The 21,367-nt window shown below is 34.9% G+C and overlaps 1 protein-coding gene across 6 annotated transcripts in view; it reads right to left on the reverse strand.

Annotated features, from left to right (window-relative positions):
* Positions 1-21,367, reverse strand: part of LRCH1 (leucine rich repeats and calponin homology domain containing 1) — a 116,540-nt gene that overhangs the window by 21,012 nt on the left and 74,161 nt on the right. For 2 of the 6 annotated variants that reach the window (XR_011682487.1, XM_071448458.1), the window contains exons 11-18: positions 20,521-20,607; positions 17,648-17,684; positions 16,846-16,959; positions 15,492-15,539; positions 14,205-14,277; positions 8,251-8,358; positions 3,894-4,003; positions 275-412 (exon numbers count right to left, since the gene is read on the reverse strand). Coding sequence is in view for 2 of the 6 variants with exons in the window: in XM_071448458.1 (XP_071304559.1) it covers positions 275-412; positions 3,894-4,003; positions 8,251-8,358; positions 14,205-14,277; positions 15,492-15,539; positions 16,846-16,959; positions 17,648-17,684; positions 20,521-20,607 (715 nt within the window). In the remaining 4 variants the exon portion in view is untranslated. The remainder of the gene's footprint in view (positions 1-274; positions 413-3,893; positions 4,004-8,250; positions 8,359-14,204; positions 14,278-15,491; positions 15,540-16,845; positions 16,960-17,647; positions 17,685-20,520; positions 20,608-21,367) is intronic. The other 4 variants (XR_011682490.1, XM_071448459.1, XR_011682488.1 and 1 more) reach the window with 3 other exon arrangements.

Consider the following 21,367-nt stretch of genomic DNA (forward strand, 5'->3'; position numbering starts at 1 on the left):
ATGCCATTATGAAAATACCCGATCTTGTTGCTAGATTAGGAACAGGGCAGGATAATTTTGTTCATTTATAAGTGTGCTTGTGTATATATACACACACATATATATAAATGTATTATACATAAAAGTTAATGAACGTTTGTAATCATACAAACGTTGCCTGTAACAGCAAAGTTTTTTCATTGAACAGTAACATGGTTTATGTACCCACATATCATTTGGGAATGAAACAGTAATCAATAAAACATTTCAGTGCAGCAAGAAACTTGCAACTCACTACTGCTGGTGAGGGCACATGAATGCTCCCGACAGAGCGAGGGCGGACGTGGTTGACTAAATGGCACAGAACGACACCATCCATCAGAGCCGAGCCCAGGTCCTCGGGCAAACAGATCTTTAGCCTTGTTTCTATGTTCTGCAAAGGAAGAATGCAGGTACACTTTGATACAGAAATGCATGAATGGGACTAAAAGGCAATAAATATCCTCATCTCCTATCCTAGCTATGCTCTAGGCACATAGCTAGGTTTGGAGTTTTTATTACAAAAAACCACAATTCCTTTATATAACTAATTCTTTAGAAACTAAACCTCCTTTATGCTGGTCACTCAACTACATAAACTTCCTTAAATGAACTCAACACTGCAATGCTGTTGCCACAACATGCAACTCTTTTTATACAGAGAGGTATAAAAACACATATTCATGCAATTAGTCACGTGACTGACTGTATGTGACTCCTTCCTTTTACCATTTCCCCAAGTCTTCTACTTATCCATCTTAAATTTTCTTTATCAGCAGAAAATTGAAACAGAACTACATTGTGTTAATGACTGAACAAGCATAGAATAAAAGGCAATCTTTCCCTAGTAGCCTAAAAATTACTCAGGAAGCTTTAGAGTGATCAGAAAAACAAATAAGAGAAGGCAAAACATTCAGATATAAAAGAGAAATTCTGGATACATGTTAAGAAAAACAGAAGTCTCAACAAACAGAATTTGATATTACAAAATAAAATACTTTTGAAAATACTTAAATATTTAAAAAATACAGCAAACCCAATAGATTGTTATATATGATGAGTTTCCTGAACTGTGCTCCAATTTTGAAAACATTCCAACTCTACATTTAGAGATAATTACTCCCCATTGTCTTTAAATGGATATTTCTTAGTTGAACCTCTAAATGTCATTACTCTCTATTAATATCTTACCTCAACCTATACTAGTTGAATATTAATATCTATGAATAGGTAATTCTTTTTAGAATAAAGGAAGTAGGTTGGAAGAGATTTTTGGAGGTCACAGTCTAACAAACTTGAAGTAACACCAGAGCCCTGGTTAGTTAAGTTTTGGATATCTGCAAGGACAGAGAGCCCTCAGAATCTCCAAGCAACTTCATTCAGTGTTTCACTGCCCTTATGGCAAAGAATTTTCTCCTTATAACTATTTGAAATGTCTTTCCCTGCAATTTATGCCACTGTTTTTCATGGATTCACTGTTGATCTTTAAAAAGCCTGGCTTTACACCTTCTCTTTTACTACCCTTCAGGCAGCTGAAGACAGTCACATTATATTCTCAGCACTCTAAAGCAAGAAATTCAATCTAAAGAAATCTAGCTCTTCACTTCTTTCTCATACATTGTTTATTTGGGTGGCCTCACCACGAAATGCCCTCCACTGAAGCACTCTGGGGTTTCATTATATTTTCCCATTTTTTCTTTTACTAGACACACTACTGAAATACTTGCACGTAGGTTTCTCAACTGGCAAACAAGGGAGTGCATCATGTTCACTAATACAATGTTTCATTTTCACCTTCATTTAATTCACAAATCAGAAAACATTTTTAGTAAGTACACAAAAAATACACTTTGAGACTGTTTTTTCAAAACTTGTTACAAAAAGATTCATATAAAGTTAATAAAATAAAAATGTATTTGTTAGAACACTAATTTGTCTGTTGGGAGACTATTCAGTGTACCTCAGGGTGTGCTTTTTATAGGAGCACAGTGCACCTACAATACCAACTCAGTACCATTTCAGGCTGGAGTTCATGGCTCTGTGGAATCTCACTACAAGCTAACTTACCATTAAACAATTCAAAAGCAAAATTTACTAATATATCTATTTATTGAATAAAGTAAAAACTTAATTACTTGTATGTTCTGGGCTATTTTCTTGTGCAGTACATAATCAAATGTTCTGGTGGTTATCAATGTCACTAAAGGACCCAGTATATCTAAATAAGTTTTATTAATTTGAAAATCTCAGTTTGTGTTTTCAAACACAGTCAGTCTTCTAGCTCAATAATTTGTAACCAAAATTCTCACAAGAAACAAAATAATTTGTATTCTAGGACATGATATTTCAGGGTGAGAGCAAAGAAGGATAGTGAGTGGAGCTAAAACATAACACATTAAACCAGCATTATTGGTAGTAGCATTAGGTAATACCTAATACTGTGTAGAGACATCCTTATTACTTCTCCACAATCATGCCTGATTGTGACACAGTGAATAACCTTGTTCTACTTTTCATTGTGAGGATTAACTGAACTAATGCACAAGGCAGGGATCTTGCAAAAATTATCTATGATTATTTTTAGGAACTTGAGGCTTGCTACATACCCATGGTAACTCTTCAAAGAAATGTTTGAAAGCTGCATTGATGCTGCTGAACAGACTAGGCTCAGAATAACTACAAACGACTGCAGTTTATTACTGCTACTTCCCCATTACCACATTTTCTTTCCCATTGCCAATAAGTCTCTCTCATCTAATTCCTGCATCTTGTCCTTTTGGCATCATTCAGGTTTAGAATTGATAATACACTACATTCTATCAACTATGTTAAATCTTTAATAAAACCTGTTCTGTTAAAAAATATATAATCAGCAGGGCAAAGTTAGGTTAATTCATACTTAGAACAGGTGACGGCTGAGGTAAGACAACGCAAATCTAGAAGTCTGTATCGTTCTGCATTAAAAATCCCACCTTTTAAGCCCTTTTTGGTAAAGAGAAGAACCCTGTTGCTTTAAAATTAAATAATAGAAGATATGTTATTTAAAACAAACTGATGATTTTTCAATTGGCCATTCCATGAAGCTAATGAGATAAGAACAAATAATCTTGTAATTCAGATGTGAAGTGAAAATCACCTATCACTTTCAGGATTTGCAGTTATGTTAATGTCTGTCCCTCTGTCCTGTTAATGGGATGTAACTGGAAATCTTGATGGGTTCAGGCTTGTGACATTCCTCACAGCAAAGGTTGTCATCTCTTTTTTTCAACACAACCAGGTGTCACACAAACATTGCTACCCAGGTATTAGTTGTGTAACACAAATCCTATGCACCAATTTTTCCATCAGGTTCTAGCTCTTACATTCAAGACAATGTATCAGGAAATCAACTTCTGTATTCAGATTTTCCACTGATGAAATACTGATTTAATTTCTAAGAAAGCTGCTTCAAGCATTAGATATCTACTTTCAGCTTGAACTAATAAATTTCACTGTGCCTTTTACATGCAAAACTGAGGATTTCTCCAGCTGCTTGGAAATAGTTCCTAGACCTCTCTCTCTGTCTCAAGTGCTCACTTCATCCTTTCTGATTAAATTAAACAAATAGTTAATTCCACCAGTGCAAGGCATGCTGATTAACTGGGTGTCATTCAGGTAACTCCCATTATTATTTCTCATTTTTACGAAGTCTTTCCTGAAATACAGACATCTGACTGTGATAAAGAACTTCAGCAATAGTCTCATCAATGTGATTTGCAGAAGCAATATTGCCTCATATAACCTTTCTTGTATTTTTCTCCTTCAGCAACTTTCCCAAAGAAAAACTAAAGAAGACATTCCATCAGCATAAATTAATTCTACCAACATTCACATACCTCACGTAGCTGCTCCACAAGCTCTCTCTCTTCTCTCATCTGCTCCATTTTCCTTCGAATTGTGAACTGTGGGTCTATTGATTCCAAATTTCTTTGTGGTCTTAAGAACACTGTGATTTTTAAAAAGAGTGATTTTAGTTTAAGAACAAACACTTTTATTTTTTAATTTTTAAATTAAGCAAAATCCTTAGGCATTTCCTCCAGCAAAAACAGAATTTTTTTTTGTCCTCCAGGACAGAAAAATCTGATCTTGGACTACAATTATGAATGGCTGCTTTTGGGATATTGCTCTGGACAGTGTCCTGAGGCAGCAATGGTGCAGATAATTTATCATCCAAATCCTAATCTGAACGGGCAAGTTTTGTCAGAAGATTAAGCACCAGCAGTGTCCCTTAGAGAGTCTGATCTCTAAAATGCTTTGTATTTAACATGGCAGGAAACACCTCTTACTCTTAAGTAGAACTCTCTCCTAACGAGATGCTGAATTGTTTAAAAAGCTGTGACAAGCCTCCTATGCAGAACAAAATGCTTACTAGATAAGGTTATGCAAAAAAAATAAAAAATAAAGACAAACCCATCAAACAAAGACAAATCTAGGAAGACTCAGCCATTCAGTAAGTGCCTACACTAAAAAGTCATATTGCAAATGACATAGCACACACCCTTGGCAGTTCTCCTTCCTACCAGTCCTGTCAACTCTATCACTGCCCACAATACAGTTCCTTGAAACCATTACATGACATTTCTGCAAATATGCACCTCCACCCTTCCATTTCTGTGAGCAGTAACTGCTTTGAATGGGTCAGAAGAACAAGAGGATATACAGCCAAAATGCAACTGTCCCTGTTTGTGACTCTGTTTGCCACCTGACACAAGTGTGGTCATGAGGAATCTCACCCAACTGTGTGCAGGTTTAGCTGTATGCAGGCTGTTTAAGTAATGAGATAATTGATCTAAGTTACTTCTCTAGCCAAAGGGACAGACAGACAGCACCTATGGCACTTCAGCCAAAAGGCAGAGTTCTTTCCCCTAGCTACTATAAGCTTAAGGCAACAAACTCCTTGTATATCTTTAGGCTATTCAACTTAGGCACCAAGACAGAATAAACTATGGCCAGTTACCAAACTTGCTTCCTTCCACTACTTGACCCATACAGTCCTGATTAAACTTTTCTCAGTGAACTGAAATTTGCTGTAATTTCAGTAAAATCAGTAATTTCTGGAATGCCATATTAATGCTATTTGTTAAACAGAACTGCTTTTAAATAGAACACCTAATATTACAGTTCTGTATTAGCAAACTAATGTCATCAGAAATCCCAGGGATAGAGTGGGAGAGCATCCTGTAGAGAATGTGCAGGACTGAGAACTACAGAGTGACTGCAGCTCAAATCCTCTCTCTGGGTGGACAACACATCTTCATCAGTGTCACCATTCAGAAGGCTCTGCACAGAAGTGCACACATCTTAAATAAAAACATTCTTCATGCTGACCTGTCACACAATGCATGAGAGTAGCAGAGCCATGCCTTCAGATACAAAGGTTTTACTGATATTTAATCTTCTGCTTTGTAGAAGGCAGACTCAACATTTGGAATTGCATTCTAAATCCAAAGTAGGGGGTATGAACAGACCCATGCTTCCTAACATTTTGTAGAAAGGTGACATGTGACTATGACTGTTCATGCCCAAAAACACAGAGGTTGCTAGAACACTGATACATGGTGAAAAATATGTAAATTGTTATTTATAAATTGCATCATTTAAGACGGCTACAAAAAAAACCCCAAAACCATAAGTTTTTCAAGAGCAAAAACCCTTATCAAGGACTTCTATTAACTCCAGAACTGTACTGTATTAAAATTTCTGCATTAGCAACTCTGTAATAATTTACCGGAGGCTGTTTCTAAATTTTTAAGAGGTGAAATAAAAATCTCCTATCACATTAATTAAAAATAGTAGCTGCAATTACTAAGATTTTCTAGTTCATTATACAAGTCTAATAATTGAGCTTTGGTGCCTCTCACAGATGAAATACCTAGAGAAAAATTCTTTTTGAAGAGTACAACCATGGTCTAAATGGTAGTTAAAAGCCACTGTAGCTTTATTAGCAGTAGCAACATTTCAAATAATTGTTTACAAACCCAGTAGTACAGAATTATGTTCAATTTTCATAGAATTAGAGTATTATTATGGTCTTCATTCAGTTGGCTACAGCTATCCTTTTTTAGGTTTTTGTGAAGTCAGAGTTTCAATATTTACTCCCTTCCAATTTCAGATTATAAACATACCTTATGCATTACTTCATCAATTCCACCACAAGAAAAAGGCAGGCTAATCTTAGGCAGTGAGAAACTACAAATATAGAAGCTTTTCAATAAAATAAGTTTAATTGATTAAAAAACAGAATTAAAAAAACCTCCACACTCTAAAGCATCAACTATAAACGTTTAGTTATGTACTGAATTTTTTAAAAAGTGTTTCCATAAAAGGAAGTTTTGGCAGTTCTAAGAGTTGCTTGCTTCTCAGCATTACACACAATCTCCAACAAGGGGAGCCCATAACTCACACACACCTGAATGTCTATTTTTCGCTCTTTCAAAGAAGCAGTTTCTGCTTTTTGAATCCACGCTCAAGCCAGGTTATTAAGTAGTACTTGTTCCGAAATTTTTTTTAAAGTATTTTGCATAAGTGTCAACAAGTTAGATGAGTAATAGTTAATAACATAGGTAGTAACATACTCAACATACCACTGTCAAGGACAAACTTCCTGGTGAAAATTTTCATTTCTGCAATGAATTTCAGTGCACATTTCTCCACTATTAATTGTACATCAAGGAATTCAGTGTACTGAGTACTTAGTGTAACAATGTCATCCTTCAGGCAAACCATAAAATTATTTAACCTGACTCTAAATATAACAGACAAAAAGAAGGTTGGACTATGACAGGCAGAGCTGAAGTCAGGCTGCAAGTTCATAGTTACTTTTCTCTTTGATTGACTTATTCAGTCTAAATTTAAGTAACAGAAATGCAACAACCCCAATAAAAAAAATGTGCAGTTGTAAAAGCAGTTTCTGCTATAACACTCCAAGACAAACGCTAACATTTCTATTTGGCTTAAGATTTAAGAGTGACAGGAGGCTTCTATAGTTTCCAAATGCACAAGCTAGTCTGTGCCCCTCCTTTCATTTAGAAGAATAAAACATAAAAAATTTTAAAAGTATAGGTAAACACAGATCAAATTCTGCACTGATAGAAGAAGCACCTCTAGGTTTCTCTGTCATGCTATTCATCAGTGAAATGTTAACTTAGCTTCAGACCATCATGAACTAAATTCAGTTTTTTCAAGTTACCAGTATCAGAATTCTTATATTCCACACTCACTTCCCTTATGGAGTTGATTCCTTACATATGCTATCTTTTATGGTTTTATAATCAAGAACACTGAGGCAAATAGGAAATACTCTCAACTGAAGACCTGAACTAAGAATGAAACACCCCCCGTGAAGAGGGTTCAGTCCTGAAGGCTTGAGTGGTACAAGTGTGACTTCCAGAGTGGCCCCTGAATAGTCAGACAGGAAAGTTTCCTTAACTGTAAGCTAAATGTTTGCATGTATCATTCAATATTTGTGGTCTTGATTTCAATCTGATTATTTTGAAAGTTTTGTAACCTTTTAATATCTTAACACCTTTCCATTTTAGGGCAACTGGCAAAACATGGCCCACTTGCATACAAAATATTTGCATACATTTGCATACAAATGTTTTGTCAAAATACACTGTGCCTCAGTGTATTTTGATAAAACCCTGGAGAAAAACAAAACAAAAGCAGCAGTAATAAAAGTCCACTAATGTACCTGACCTTCACTGTGAACAGCTTATTAACAACAGTTTCTATAGGACAGAAATCACTATCTTTGCTTAGCTGATTGTTTCAGCTTTGTTTCTTTATGGATTCTTCTATTATGCTAGTTATGCACCTGCACCAATAAATGTAGATGGAAGAAGATTATTTTAATAGTTAAGTAACTTTCAAAAAATATTAAAAAATGCAGAAGAGAGAGCAGCAAAATTAACTGCTGTTTCAAAATAAAACAAGTAAATAAACGCACAATGAAAAAAGTTCTTGGAATTAATATAATGGGAAAAGCTGTTTTGCAGAGTAGAAAAGAGTGAAACTTCACTCTGACTTTTGACACTACATATTCCAGAGCAAATGAAAGTGCATCCTCTGAGAAATTTAGTCTTATAAATATCCCCTGGAGAGTATTGTCTTTTGTCCTTAGCCACATGGGGCATTCACCACACATTCATGTTTCTGAAAACAAGTAAAGTAAGTTATATATGGAACACCTACCATTGTCACTGTCTCCTTCAGATGGGATACTGTAGCTAAAGTTGTCCCATGTTTGTGCCTGTGTAAGTGTGTTGAAGGAGATAGGAGGAAAACTGAGGGATGGGTCTGCTGAGGGGAGTGATAACCAGTCCAACCATGGTGGTAATAAGGACCGGAGTGGGGATAAAAGTGGGCAGCAGCATTTCATATATGGCATTAGGATTGTATGGTAATGGCAAGGATGTAATTCAAAGGTGATTAATACAAAATGCATAAATTTTGAGAAAAGAATGAAAGATGGTGCAGAATAAAAAGAACGAAGAGTTAAATGTTAGTACTTGCAAATCATACATCATATGTGCAGTTAAGGCTGTTAAGCTTAGCAAGATCATTGTAACCATAGCACTTCACACAACTTGTTACAACCAAGTTTTAAGAAAAAGTACCCATAGATTTTACTTTATAGCCTGATAAAAACCTTTACTCTGAGTCAGGAGGTAAATATACCAGCTGTGAAGTTTCAAGAAGGAAACTACCAGAGAATCAGGATTTTTAGATATTTGTGTAACTACATAATAAGAACACTTCTCACAAAGAAAATTTACACATCCATATGAAAATATTATTACATTACAATTTCCCAGCTGATTTTGGAAGTATCAACTACATTATCACTTGGATATCACTTCTCATTTTGTTGAAGGATGTTCAGTAAGTGCATGTACCACAGATGCTTTCCTTTCATTTTAATTTACTTAATAATCAATGAAGCACTACCTTTTTTTCTTGCTAACTCCCCCAGCAATAAATTCAAATCTACAATGGGTCCACCACGTTATGTAAGTACTGGTGCCTCATAACTTTTAGAGAGGCTTCCCAGGGACAAGAATAGGCATAGAATACCCCAAAGGCTGATCCTGAGTTTGCACAACAAGCTTTGGCAAACTTGCACCACAGACAGTCTTCTAAGAAACTCAGCATCATTAATTATTCAACTGGAGTCCCTGAAGTATACAAAACTGTACATTTCCACAGAAGCTGCAACGGTCTGCAGACTATTCACCAGATGACAGTAAAAGCTTATCATGTCTACAGTTCATGACCACTCATGAACTAAATTGGGGCAGCAATACAGCTCCTCTTCTCCCTATCCATTCTGCCTTCTCTCCTTTAACTAGTCACAACACCACCTGTTACTGATCCTCAGATCCTTCTGCAGAAATTTTTTTCCTTCCCCACCACATGTACTCTGCACTTCAGTCTCTTGTCTGAATTGTGGCAAGGATTTCTCCCCAGGCTTTCCTCAAACCTCCATTCTACACTGTTTCAGAACTGGATACTGACACACTTAAAGTATCTCCTTCCTGAATCTCTTCAGCATATCATCCATCCTTTCAAAGCTTCACACTGGTTTCCTATTTTCTGACAGAGATTTAAATGTCTTTTCTGCCTTTCACAGTGATGTTGCCCCTTAATGAACTCTTTCTGTATTTGATCACAATGTTCCTTTATCACTTCTGCAAAAAAAAAAAATAATTCACTCATTTCTTGCTTTGCTACATGTATCCTCACATTTATCTACTGAATCCTACACACAAGCAACATTCATGTTCCTCAGACCAAACTAGATGCTATAAACTACCTCTGCTCTAAATGCTAAACCATAAACACAAATAAATTCAAGATTGCTGTGTAGATCTAAAAGCAACTAAAATCACCCAAATATTAGAAGAAAGTCCAAAGTAAAGTTTCAGTAAGCACAAGAATTCCCTCTTTTCTAACATTCCCAACTAATATTCAGAAGGTTCTTATTCATGTAGGATTTTTCCTTCCCACAATTTTGGAATCTGTATTAACATGATAGTAATACAGACTGTGGCATATAAAACTTCACCTTAAACTTCTTTTCAGAGTTGCACAGCTCTCTCTCTTGCTCTCTCTCTTTAGACTTTCCCAAGGCTGAGTCATTGCTTCTGGCTATTGGGACACCAGCTGAACTTCCGAGTCAGCACAACAAACTCTGAGTCAACACTGGGGGGTAACAGTACACAGATTTATGGCAAAAAGTAAACAGTCTGACTCTGGTAGCAATTGGGATTCTCAACTATTTTTCAAAGTACACAGATAATGCTGTTAGGGAAGAAAACAAACTGAAGGAATAAATATCTAGAGATAGAAAGACAGTAATGAGCACTCAAATGAGAAAAAAATACTGTCAAGTTTCATTGATCATTATATGTTCCAACTAACTTGAAATACAAGCATGTCCCAGCATAGCTACTAACATTGTGCTTCAAGTTCTCTACAAGTCACCCAAACTGAGGGCACTAGATTCACAAGTAATGTCACACTATGTGAACGGTAGCAAGGGAACAACTTCTCACTTCAGAATACAAAGTGCTTTGTGACTTCGAGTTTTGTCAGTGCTTGCTTCAGCCTCTGACAATAGGAATTTTTTTGTCTGTGTTGTTGTCACTTTTTTCAGCAGAAACTAAGAAATACAGTGACCCAGAAATGGCACAACACAAAGGAAAAACAACTATTGACTGCAAGACGTATTAGAAGCTGTTCTAATGTCTGCTTCAAGCCAGACTTGAAGGTCTGGCATATTAAAGATAACGCAAGACCTTGGCAACTCTCAATTTCAACAATTAGCACCACTTTGAACATTTTAATTAATTCATGGATGAAAAACGGAGAATTTAAATCTATTTGCTATTTTTAGTGATTCCTTTTCAGAGAGCTAATGCATTTCCCAAGAGGAGAACTACAGCTCTAACAAAATTGTTTCTGTTCAATGGAATCTTTTTAAGGTTTTCAAAATTAATATGAATTTGAAAAGTCCATACTCTCTGAAAATATTTAAAATACAGAAGGAAATAATCTGAAAAATTTAAAAATCCTTTTACATTCAATGTAAACTTCTGACCCTTTGAAAAAATCTTTCAAGAAAGGTAAGCACATTCATTACCTTTCAAAATATTTTCTTTGGGTACTTTGGGTTCTTTCTGTCAGCCATCAGATATGAATTTTCCTGATGTTTTGCCTAGCTTAAAAATGAAAGTATAAAAGGACCTTCAGTCCTGAACACATATCAGTATGTACTAACACAGAAGTTTAAGCCACTGTGGTTTATCCTCTGGAAGCACTTATATTTGTGTGTGTACTTCAAAAAACTGGAATCTTTACCACAAGTCTAGAACAGCTTACTTTCACCTTTCCAAGAGACATAAACCATTATGAAATGATGAGGAAGATGGAAAGTCAAATAGAAAGCAACATTCACTTTAAATAATGAAAATAAACACAGCGAAAATAAACTCTCCAATTTCAGAAAAAATACAGTTGCATATATTTTCATTGAAAAATTGCCACTATTTTTTCCACAGAGCATGGTGGACACATTTAAGTTAGAACACTTCAATGTCCTTTTAATGTTGCACTTGGATTTAAGAGATTTATAGAGCCAATTAATTCAAATGGAAGCTCTAACAAAGTTAAACAGTTAGAACACATTAGGACTATTTAACTTCATTAGAGCTTACATTTCCAGTAAGTTTTAACATTTCCTCGAAGGCCATTAAGAACTGAAATAAAAAAAAAACTATTAAAATACACTACAAACTAAGCTGAAAAACTTTTCTGGGTCACAGAAATGCTGGACCTCTTCACTAGCTCAGCTCTATGACAATAAAGCAGTATACAATTAACAAGTACAAATTCCAACCAGTGTTAGAATGGTTCAAATGCACAAAAGATGTACAAAGTTTTAAAGGAAAAACAATAAAGAAACTACAGACCTGCCAAGCAAACCAGCTTTAAAAGAAAAAACATGCAGGCTTCACAAACATGTCAGTATTCTCTGACATGTACTACTTCTACCTCTTAAGTATTTCTTATTTGTTAGCAAAACAGCAGAAGATGAAACAATATGAAGCTTTACTATGCCTGTGCAAGGTTTCATTTTGCTACATGGTGTATTTTTATCTGAAACTGGACATAAAGTTTTACTATTGCCAAGTTCCCCTATCTTACAGGGTATAAATTTAAGGTAAGATGACTGAAGCTAGACATGATCAGGTGAGAAACTGTGCAGTAATGGGTTCATCTTAGTGTCTGTAGTACCTCATATGGAAAAGAAAATAAATTCACATTATCAAGTTTAACGCAACCATAACGTGACCAAAAGACACCCCAGTATTGGCATGCTCAAAGATTCTAGAATATATGAACTTCAAGTAGTACAGTGCAGAAAATCAGCATGTTCTAACCAACTGACTTTGATATTCAATGAGGCTACACAGAGCTGCAATACATAAAAAAGGGATGAAGTGTAGGACTTGTGATCATCTGGTCTTGAATCATGTGACTTGGAGATTTTGTTGCAAACATTGCAATCCACTCTTTCTAGAAATTCTCTCAAAAAAAGAATCACTAAGCTATTTCACCTGCATTCTAGTCATGAAGTATAAGAAACTCAGGCACAGTATGCCAAGATTCAAAAGTGCACGTTAAACTAACACTTGAACAAGAAGTCACAGTCTTACATATTCTTCCACAAAGCAACCTCTAATCCCCAGCAGATTTCACTGTGGGCTCAGAGCACAGCCCACATCCTGTGAAAGCAGCAACATGGCCCAGGCTCCTTTGCTTTTTTCTCCTGACAGTGATACTGCAATATTGCCACTGGACTATGCAATATTACTCAATGTTTTATTTTCACCAGATCCTGAAAGAACCCATTTGTTCATCATTTAATCTGTATTTTAAATTTATGTAGAAATATCAATATATTTCTAAATCATCAGAAACAGGACAGACCAAGTTTAATATTCTAACAACCAAAGAAATGCAGTTGAACAGATCTGTCTGACTATATATCACAACTACATGAGAAACTTAAAGTGTATTCCTTCACAAAAACAGCTTTCTAATACTTAAAAAAAAAACAAAAAAACAAACCAAACAACAAAAACCATCTAAATCTATGGGTACAATTTCATAAACCTTTTTGCGATGTTCCACCAGCAGTTTCACAAACTGCTGCCATTATTACCAAGTATTTTGCTATGGAAACTACAAGCTTGTAGGGGTTTACCATCACTTGATTAAAAGCATTTGTGGTGGATGAGAAAAACCAGAACTACAGTCTTAGTATGCTGAAACATATTGAAAACCTACAGCCACTCATTAGAGGTGATATGGCATGACTTAAAATTGACTACCTCCACACAGAGAAGACAAAAACTGAATTAAATCGTGTAGCTAATCCAGTTTTTAAGAGAAGCTGTTACCAAGCCCTCAAATATATCTCTAAGTTTGGGAGGTTTTTTTGTTGTTACTTGTTTTTAAGTTTAGTTTGTTTGTTTTCAAATAAACTGCTGCTTGTCAAAAGACTGGTGGTTATGTAGATACAGTGCATTGCAAATTCATTGAACTCAGTTGCTGGCTGAAGTAAAGATGTAACCTTTCCATAATGCTTGATCTTTACTCAAGCCTAACTACTGACAGACTCAATGAAGTGAAAAATTTTCAGAGCAACACAAATGTTTTCCAAAATAGCCTAATTATTCACATATATTATTGAACAAAATCTAAATAGTATCACCACATGCCAATCAAGCAAAAAATCTTATTTCAATTAGTATGTCAGCACAGATGATAAATATGTATATGTATATAAAATATGTGTAGTTATATCCAAACACATTTTTAATATACATATAATTTTATAAAACATCCAATTTACTAGTAATGGATGAAAATTGATCCACATATAACGTGCCAAATAAATACTTCTTACAAATTCAATCTTGATTGAAAACTAGAGAACCTTAAAATGTTCTAAGCTTCTTCTAACTGTATGGAAAATGTTACATTGCTTACTTCTTAAAGGGGAGAAAAAGAGATATCCATTTATAACAGAGGTGTAAAAAACCCCAAACCAGTACACACAAACCAGTTTCCCACATTACCTGATCGTGGCTTCAGGCCAAAAGGGATTGTGGTGTTTGTAGTAGGAGACATTGTTGGACTTTTATCCTTATTCTGTGTAATTCCAGAACATACATCAAAGTTAGAATAACACCCAGAAAATATCTCAGCATATCTGACCATGCAAAATGCAAAAATTAACACTATTGCATGCTATAACTATTCCCATAATCTGATCACAATATAGTCCCAAACCTATGATAATCTCCCTTTTTTATTGCACCCTATTTCTCTGGTAGAAAAGACTAGGTTCTGACAAAAGACAGCAAGATATTCCCCCTAGTTATAAATAAGCTCAATTATTTATCAGTTTTCTCCCATGTCATCATTTGGTTCCATCAAACATACATTTTGTGGCAGAGTACATTTAAAAAACCAAAGCAAAGGCATGTTTTTTCCTTAGACACGTTTGTTTCTTTCACAGAATTAATTACTACTCTGCATGGTAACACTGAATTTCTGCATTAAAAACAGAAAAGAGGAAATTAGGCTTATGAGCTTATGCCTCAGAGTAGGATCTCCCCTGACCCTGAACTCGGCTAAGAGCTGCAGCAGGAAGGATGGAGCAGCATCATACCACCAATGGCAACACAGAAAGAGTCCTATGACCAAACCCCATAATGGGAATCCATTAAAAAGTGATTCCACCGGGAGCTGGGAACTACAGAATTCCCATCACCAAGACTGGTGGGTGGATGGTGGCTGGGTGCTCACAAATTTGCAAGATGCTTATGCCCAATGCAGTACCAAGAGAGAAGGCCTATTTCTGCACAAAAAAAAAAAAAAAAAAAAGAAAGAAGGTAAATAATCTCCATAAGGAGCTCCATATGGTTTTTGCCTTTTTGATCTTCCAATGAGATTTACACTAGAAAGCTACAGGATCAATAAAATTAGATTCCACTCTGATAACTAATCAAGGACTTGACACAACTGTGCAAAAAGAAACTGCACTGAAATCAATAGAAAATCTTGTTGAACAAGGGAGAATTAAAAAAGAAAAATTAAAAATTGTGTCTGAATGGAGAAAATGTAAAAAAATTAAACGTTTTGTACTAAACTGCATAACTCTGAAACAAAACGATCAGAAAGCATATTTTTATACCCTAGTAAATCTCTGAGATGACAAGATTAAACCACATGCCAATCAAACCACATATTCATTTCTGATGCAAATCTCAGCCATGTGTTCTGTGGAATTCAGTTATGTTTCACTTAGTCTATGAAACATTAATATAAAACATATAAGAGACAAACAAATGACATCTTACCTCATTGTGAGAGGTTTGCCCACTTGTGTTCCAAACAATTAGATCATTCTTCATGTTTGGAAAATAAACAAAAAAAAGAAGAAAAGACAAAAAACATTTCAGAACCTGTATTAGTGATACATTGCAATGGGAAATTTTACTAATTATAGTCAGATACACATTAATACTTAATTATTTTTTTCACTGAAATTAGTTATTTGCATGAATCATAAATGTTTCTATTGCTAGCTGAAGAACTTTTTTAAAAAGCATGTGGAAACAATTCACACAGATTTGTCATTAATTTTTTGCTTCAATACTAAGGGATTATAAGTACTTTTATAAGATTTTAATGTTTGCTGGTTAAAATGCCAATTTTAATTAAACTCTCACAAAGGTTTCATTTGCAAATATAGATTATTTCAAATACAGATTTGAAGAGAGGTATTCTGTAAACAATTACATTTAGAATTACAACATAACATACCTTTTGTTACCACTTCTGTTATAGTTACATAGGAAACATGTACATCACATTGATAAATATGAAACAAAATCATTAATTCAGCAGTGATCATAACTCAGCAGAAAGACAACTGGAATAAGTAAATCATAATTCAATCCAAAACAACTTCTCTAGGATCCATTTTTTTTTTAAATGGACAAAACATGGAAACACAAGAGAGCACTTGGAACATTAGGTCCCAACAATCACAGGACTTTATCACAGTAGTATTTGATATTATGATTATACATACAAATATTTGAAAAGCAACAAGATAAATTAAAAAAAAAACACCTATTTCTGGATAGAACAGACAATATTAAGGTACTGCCAATATAGACAGCATCTTCTGTAATTTTGTTCTCACAATCTCCTTATTTAAGGTTTTTTTGTAGCTCTACATTTCTGGATCATTACAATGTACAAATCTTCAAATTTGAAACATTGAAAACTATCATCTCAACCTATATACAGTCTGTTTGTAATACTAAATACAATAAGAAAACCTGCTGTTAATATAAACTTAGAAACTTATATAACTACAAAAGAGTATTTGGGGTAAGGGAAGGAAAGGAGTCAGGTACTCCATTTTCTTGAAGACCAAACTTTGAGACGACATTTTTTCCAGGGGAACGCAACCCCTGCGACTCCTAAGCTTTTATTGGATATATTTGTTATATAAGGTCTTTCCAAATGGATGGGTCTTAATCAACTTTCCATTTACAGTCAAACCTTGAGACTCATGCTAAGCCAAAAAAAAGCCCAATCCCCACACTGGGCCTAAACCCGTTATCCCCACATACAAATTGAGAGAATGCAATGATCCATTCCAAATGTTTCCACATTTATTGCATCTGGACATTTCCATACCTGGCTCAATGACCATTTTTCACCCTGTTCACAAGGTCTTGCTTCAGGCTTTGCTTTCTCCATAATCAACTCCCTCCTCCTCTGGAATTCCAGTTCCTCTTCAGCATTTTCTCTCTGTAAGATAAATAACTCTTCTGTCAGGAAATAGATTTTTTGTTTTTTGGCATAGCATTACCTTGAAGTATTTATTACAAATAGTGTGATGAAAAGCAGACAGAAAAGCAAGTATATACTACGTAAGAGCAGTTCCAGCATTAACAGGTGGATAATGTAAATCTAAACCAACTACTTCATAAAAAACATCATTTCACCAGACAGGATACAGAACAAATAATAAGCAACATATATCACACTGTAAAACTCAAACCCCTTACTTTAACTATACTCTCTGTAACTATAGCGGCAGAACTCTGGAAAAGCACTAATTTTTATTTTACAAATTATTTTAGGGTTATTCTTAATGAATATACTAGTGTTTTCCTACACCAAAAGGTGGAGATTTGGTCGGAGGGGGGGATCTAACGGTCGCTGAAGATGCATAGCTGAACTGACATACAGGGAAACTAAAATGAAAAAGTAACAGATAAACACAGAAAAACTTCACATATACAGACAAACACACACACAGAAACAAAAAAAAAAATAAACCCCACAACAATTCCATAAATTAGCTTTGCCCTTCAGCTGACTTACTTTTTACCTTCCCTACTTGGCAGATTACCAACTGAAATTGAAATTGTGGGCTCATTTTCTGTCTTTCCCCCCCCAGAATATTTTGTAATTATACACTCATTTAACATACCTGACCAAGAGAAGACATGTCCATCTGTATTTGACCACTATGTATAAAGACAAAGGCAAATATGTAATTCATTGTGTAGCAACTTGAACATGATGCATCTAACAAATTATTTTTTTTTCTAAAGAAGGTATATAAACACACTTTACTGTAGACTTGTGAAATTCTAAAACTGTTGATGGTTCTGTAGGATACAGATTCACTGCACTGCTCTCTGAAATACCCATGCTTAATCTGCAAGGTTTGAAACAAAAACATTGTACTGGGCTATAACTTTGGCAACCATTATGTTCAATATTTAATTTCAAACAAATATATACATGAAATACTTTCATAGTTATCATTTTAACCTGTTCAGTGTCATCTCTTAAGAGCTTTTGGAAATGCCTCCTGATTCTTCAGTTCAGTCTGAAGCATCATTCATGGTTTCATTTGCAAAGTACCACCCTGAGCAATGGTTTGTATCAAAACAAAAGGACCTGTTTATTACCAACAACCATGTTGTTATCTAGAAGTCTGCAGATTTCTGTATCTAATCTCTAGAACTCAGTGTTCAAATGGAAGCCACAGCCCTGCCTAGATATTTCCACTTAATTTACAGTGGCTGAAAACAAAGCAGTGAAACAGAAAAAGAAAGAAAGCAGGAAATATAGGAAGGCAAATATAGAAATACAATGCAAACATCAAAAATACTGAAAAAGGTTGAATTCAAAATCTCTTCCCAGAAACAAAATGCTGTCTATGTGTAATAGGGTATGCAGATTTTAAATTCTGCAGAACACTGGAAACAGTGTCCTGCAGAAGAGTAACTGGACAAGCATTTAACAAGTTTAATAATCACACCCACTAGCAAAAACAGCTTGAAAGAATTCCAGTCAGTGCACATTAAGCACACCAGAATCACCAACTGCTCCAGCCCCTACAGTGTTTTCTCTTAAAGGGCCTTCAGTGTGAGATAAGGATGGTCCTGCACAGAGTTAGTTATTTCAACCAGGTTACCTTGACTAGGCCACCAGAGTTATAAGGATGAAGAAAGGAAACTGGAAAAAGTTACAATTGTTGACATGCTCTAGATTTAAGTTAAAAGCAAATACAAGTTTCGTGCATCTTAAAAATAAGGAGCAACAAAAGCATTTACATTCCTTTCTGGACATAAAACCTCTTGAGTATGAGAAAACTACGAAATGCCAAAAAATCCAATAATTATTAAAAAAAATTATGAGGAACCCATGGCTCAGAGGACTGAAAGTCTATGGCATCATTTGACAAGTACTGGGTACTCAAAGGTATCTTGCTGCTTAGGACTGGATGCTAATACACAGGAGGTGTACATTCAAAAGCCTATATGGCACTCAGAAAATTAAATATAAATGCTCATATTTTAAGGTTAGAAAAAGAAAGTGCAGCTGCAAACCCCCCAACACGCTGTAAAAACAACACTAGAGAAATACAGACATACATGACATGATTAGCCACCTCTAAAAGTAATTTTTGGAATTTACTGTAGTATTACTAATGAAAATATATCTGTGTGCAAACAAGAACCAGATTTTCTGTATTTTATTGACCTTCTTAATTTAATAGAAGTACCTAAATATGAAGGAAATATTAGGGCAATGTCTGGAAACAAAAAAAAAACCAAAATGACTAAATTTATCAGGCTAACAACTAAAATATTTTTGCTGGTGTTTTTTCCAAAACAAACGCTTTCCTTTTTTAACTACAACACTCTTCTGAGAAAGTAATAAGCTTCATATGAGATGCAGAAAAAATGGTACTAGGAAGCTAGAGAAATTTCCTAATTGTTTATTTCCTAATTTTATATTTTATTAAGCAAAAATATTTTTGATTCAAGTATTTAGTGTATGATTCAAACATTCAAGTATTCTTTACATGATGCAAAATAAACCAGCTAACTGTCTCTTTAGAAATACTATCAGGAATCAACTTCTGTCCTAAAAGTACAAAAGTCTGCTAGGTGAAAAAGCAGCTCAAAACAGGCATTTAAAGTAAAGAACAGTGTAGTCACAAAAGCAAGTAGCTATCAAGGGAGGAAAGAGAACCAAGCATACTTAAGGCTGAAGTGACAAGGAGGTTTTCCAATCTTCAGAGAAATGAAGCTGCAAACCAGCTTCTTCATAGAAGTAAGAATTAAAATGAGTTTTGAAATGAACTTAATTTCTGAAGGTGATTACACTAAGAAAAGCAATAGCAAGCATCCAGACAGACAGAACTACAGCACCACTATTGCCATACTTTTCCAGTAGGGCAATCATTTGCTTTCTTCTAAATACTTATTCTTTTGTTTAGCCACAGTTCCAGAGCCATTCTATGTGACTCTGGGCATCTAAATTATAAACGCTTGTCTTCTGTAGTCAGGGGAAATATAAATAACTTTCTTTGCCTCTTCCTCCTTTGGATTTCAGAAAACTAAAGAAACTCCACTGCTAATTCAGGCACCTCCTTTAGGGGCTTCATTGAATTGGCATGAAGATGGGCCAGAAGCCCTTCTCATTCCAACAATATATACCAAGCATGAGTAAGAGGAAAATTTATAGTCCCTAAAAGAAATGTGACAATCCTAGACAAAACTTCAGATAATCACAGTAGTGTACATGAGATGAATGGTTAAGGGGTGTCCTCACCTCTGGTTTCTTTTGTCCCTTCTTAATTTACTGGGAATCTTGTCTAGATACTCGAGAGAGAATTTGAGTTTCCTTCTTAACTACCTTGCACACGCTGGTATGCTAACAAAGCACTTGGTAACTCCAGAGAGCTTTCAGTTAAAAGGGAACTCTAATGTAATTCATAAAAAAAAATTAAAATATATTACATTATATTATTATACTATTATATATCAACTACTGTAAGCATACCTGTTGGAATCCTGTAATAAATCTACAGCTTCTCTTAGTTGTTCTATCATTGCTATATCAATAGTTTGTTCTTCTGATAAATTTATTCTATAACAGAAAACAAAAACATTCAAAAAAAAGGTACAACAGCAATTATCAAGGGTAGTCTGAATTTCAGTGTGAGACGTCTACCTTCCAACTGGCATGCAAACACTATAGGGGGAAAAACAGCCTCTCTGCACACTGGCATGTGCTGAATTTATGGAAAGAGCTCCTTCTGAAAAAAACTCTCCAACACTTTGTCCTTAACAAAGCTTCCCAGCCTAATACATACATAAATAAATGTGATGAAGTAAAACTTTTAGCATTCAATTAAACAGAATGACTTCTAAAGTTGAACATTTATTTACCAATATCTGACTCTTAAAGGCACTCATCCCATGTATTGTTTCAGCACGAATAGTAAATATGATGAGTTTTTATAAGGGCCAGCTTGCTTTCTTTTGCTTTTCAACATTTATTGTTCTTTTTGGGGATGAGCAATATAACCTCCCATTAGTTCTGCCAATAAGGCTCTTTCAGAAAATATTTATTCTTTCCTCCCTTCAGGTTTGGGTCTTTTTTTAATACTATATAGGACTACACTGTTCTGATGAGTGACAACTTCACAGTACAGTCACGTTGAATTTCCTTTCCTTATGCACTTAGCAACTGATGCTCATTTGTTCTACTCTGGAATTAAACTATCTATAAACTAATGATTGCTTCAAGGTTAAAATTATGACAAGTAAGAAAAAGAATAAGATATGTTTTGTAATTATATTGATTTTTTAAATGTACATTAAATTTAGATCTTGCAAGTTTTGAT

Source organism: Agelaius tricolor, unplaced genomic scaffold, assembly GCF_023055355.1.
Source record: "Agelaius tricolor isolate 1412-34295 unplaced genomic scaffold, bAgeTri1.0.p SCAF_26, whole genome shotgun sequence".
Classification (NCBI taxonomy): Eukaryota; Metazoa; Chordata; class Aves; order Passeriformes; family Icteridae; genus Agelaius; species Agelaius tricolor.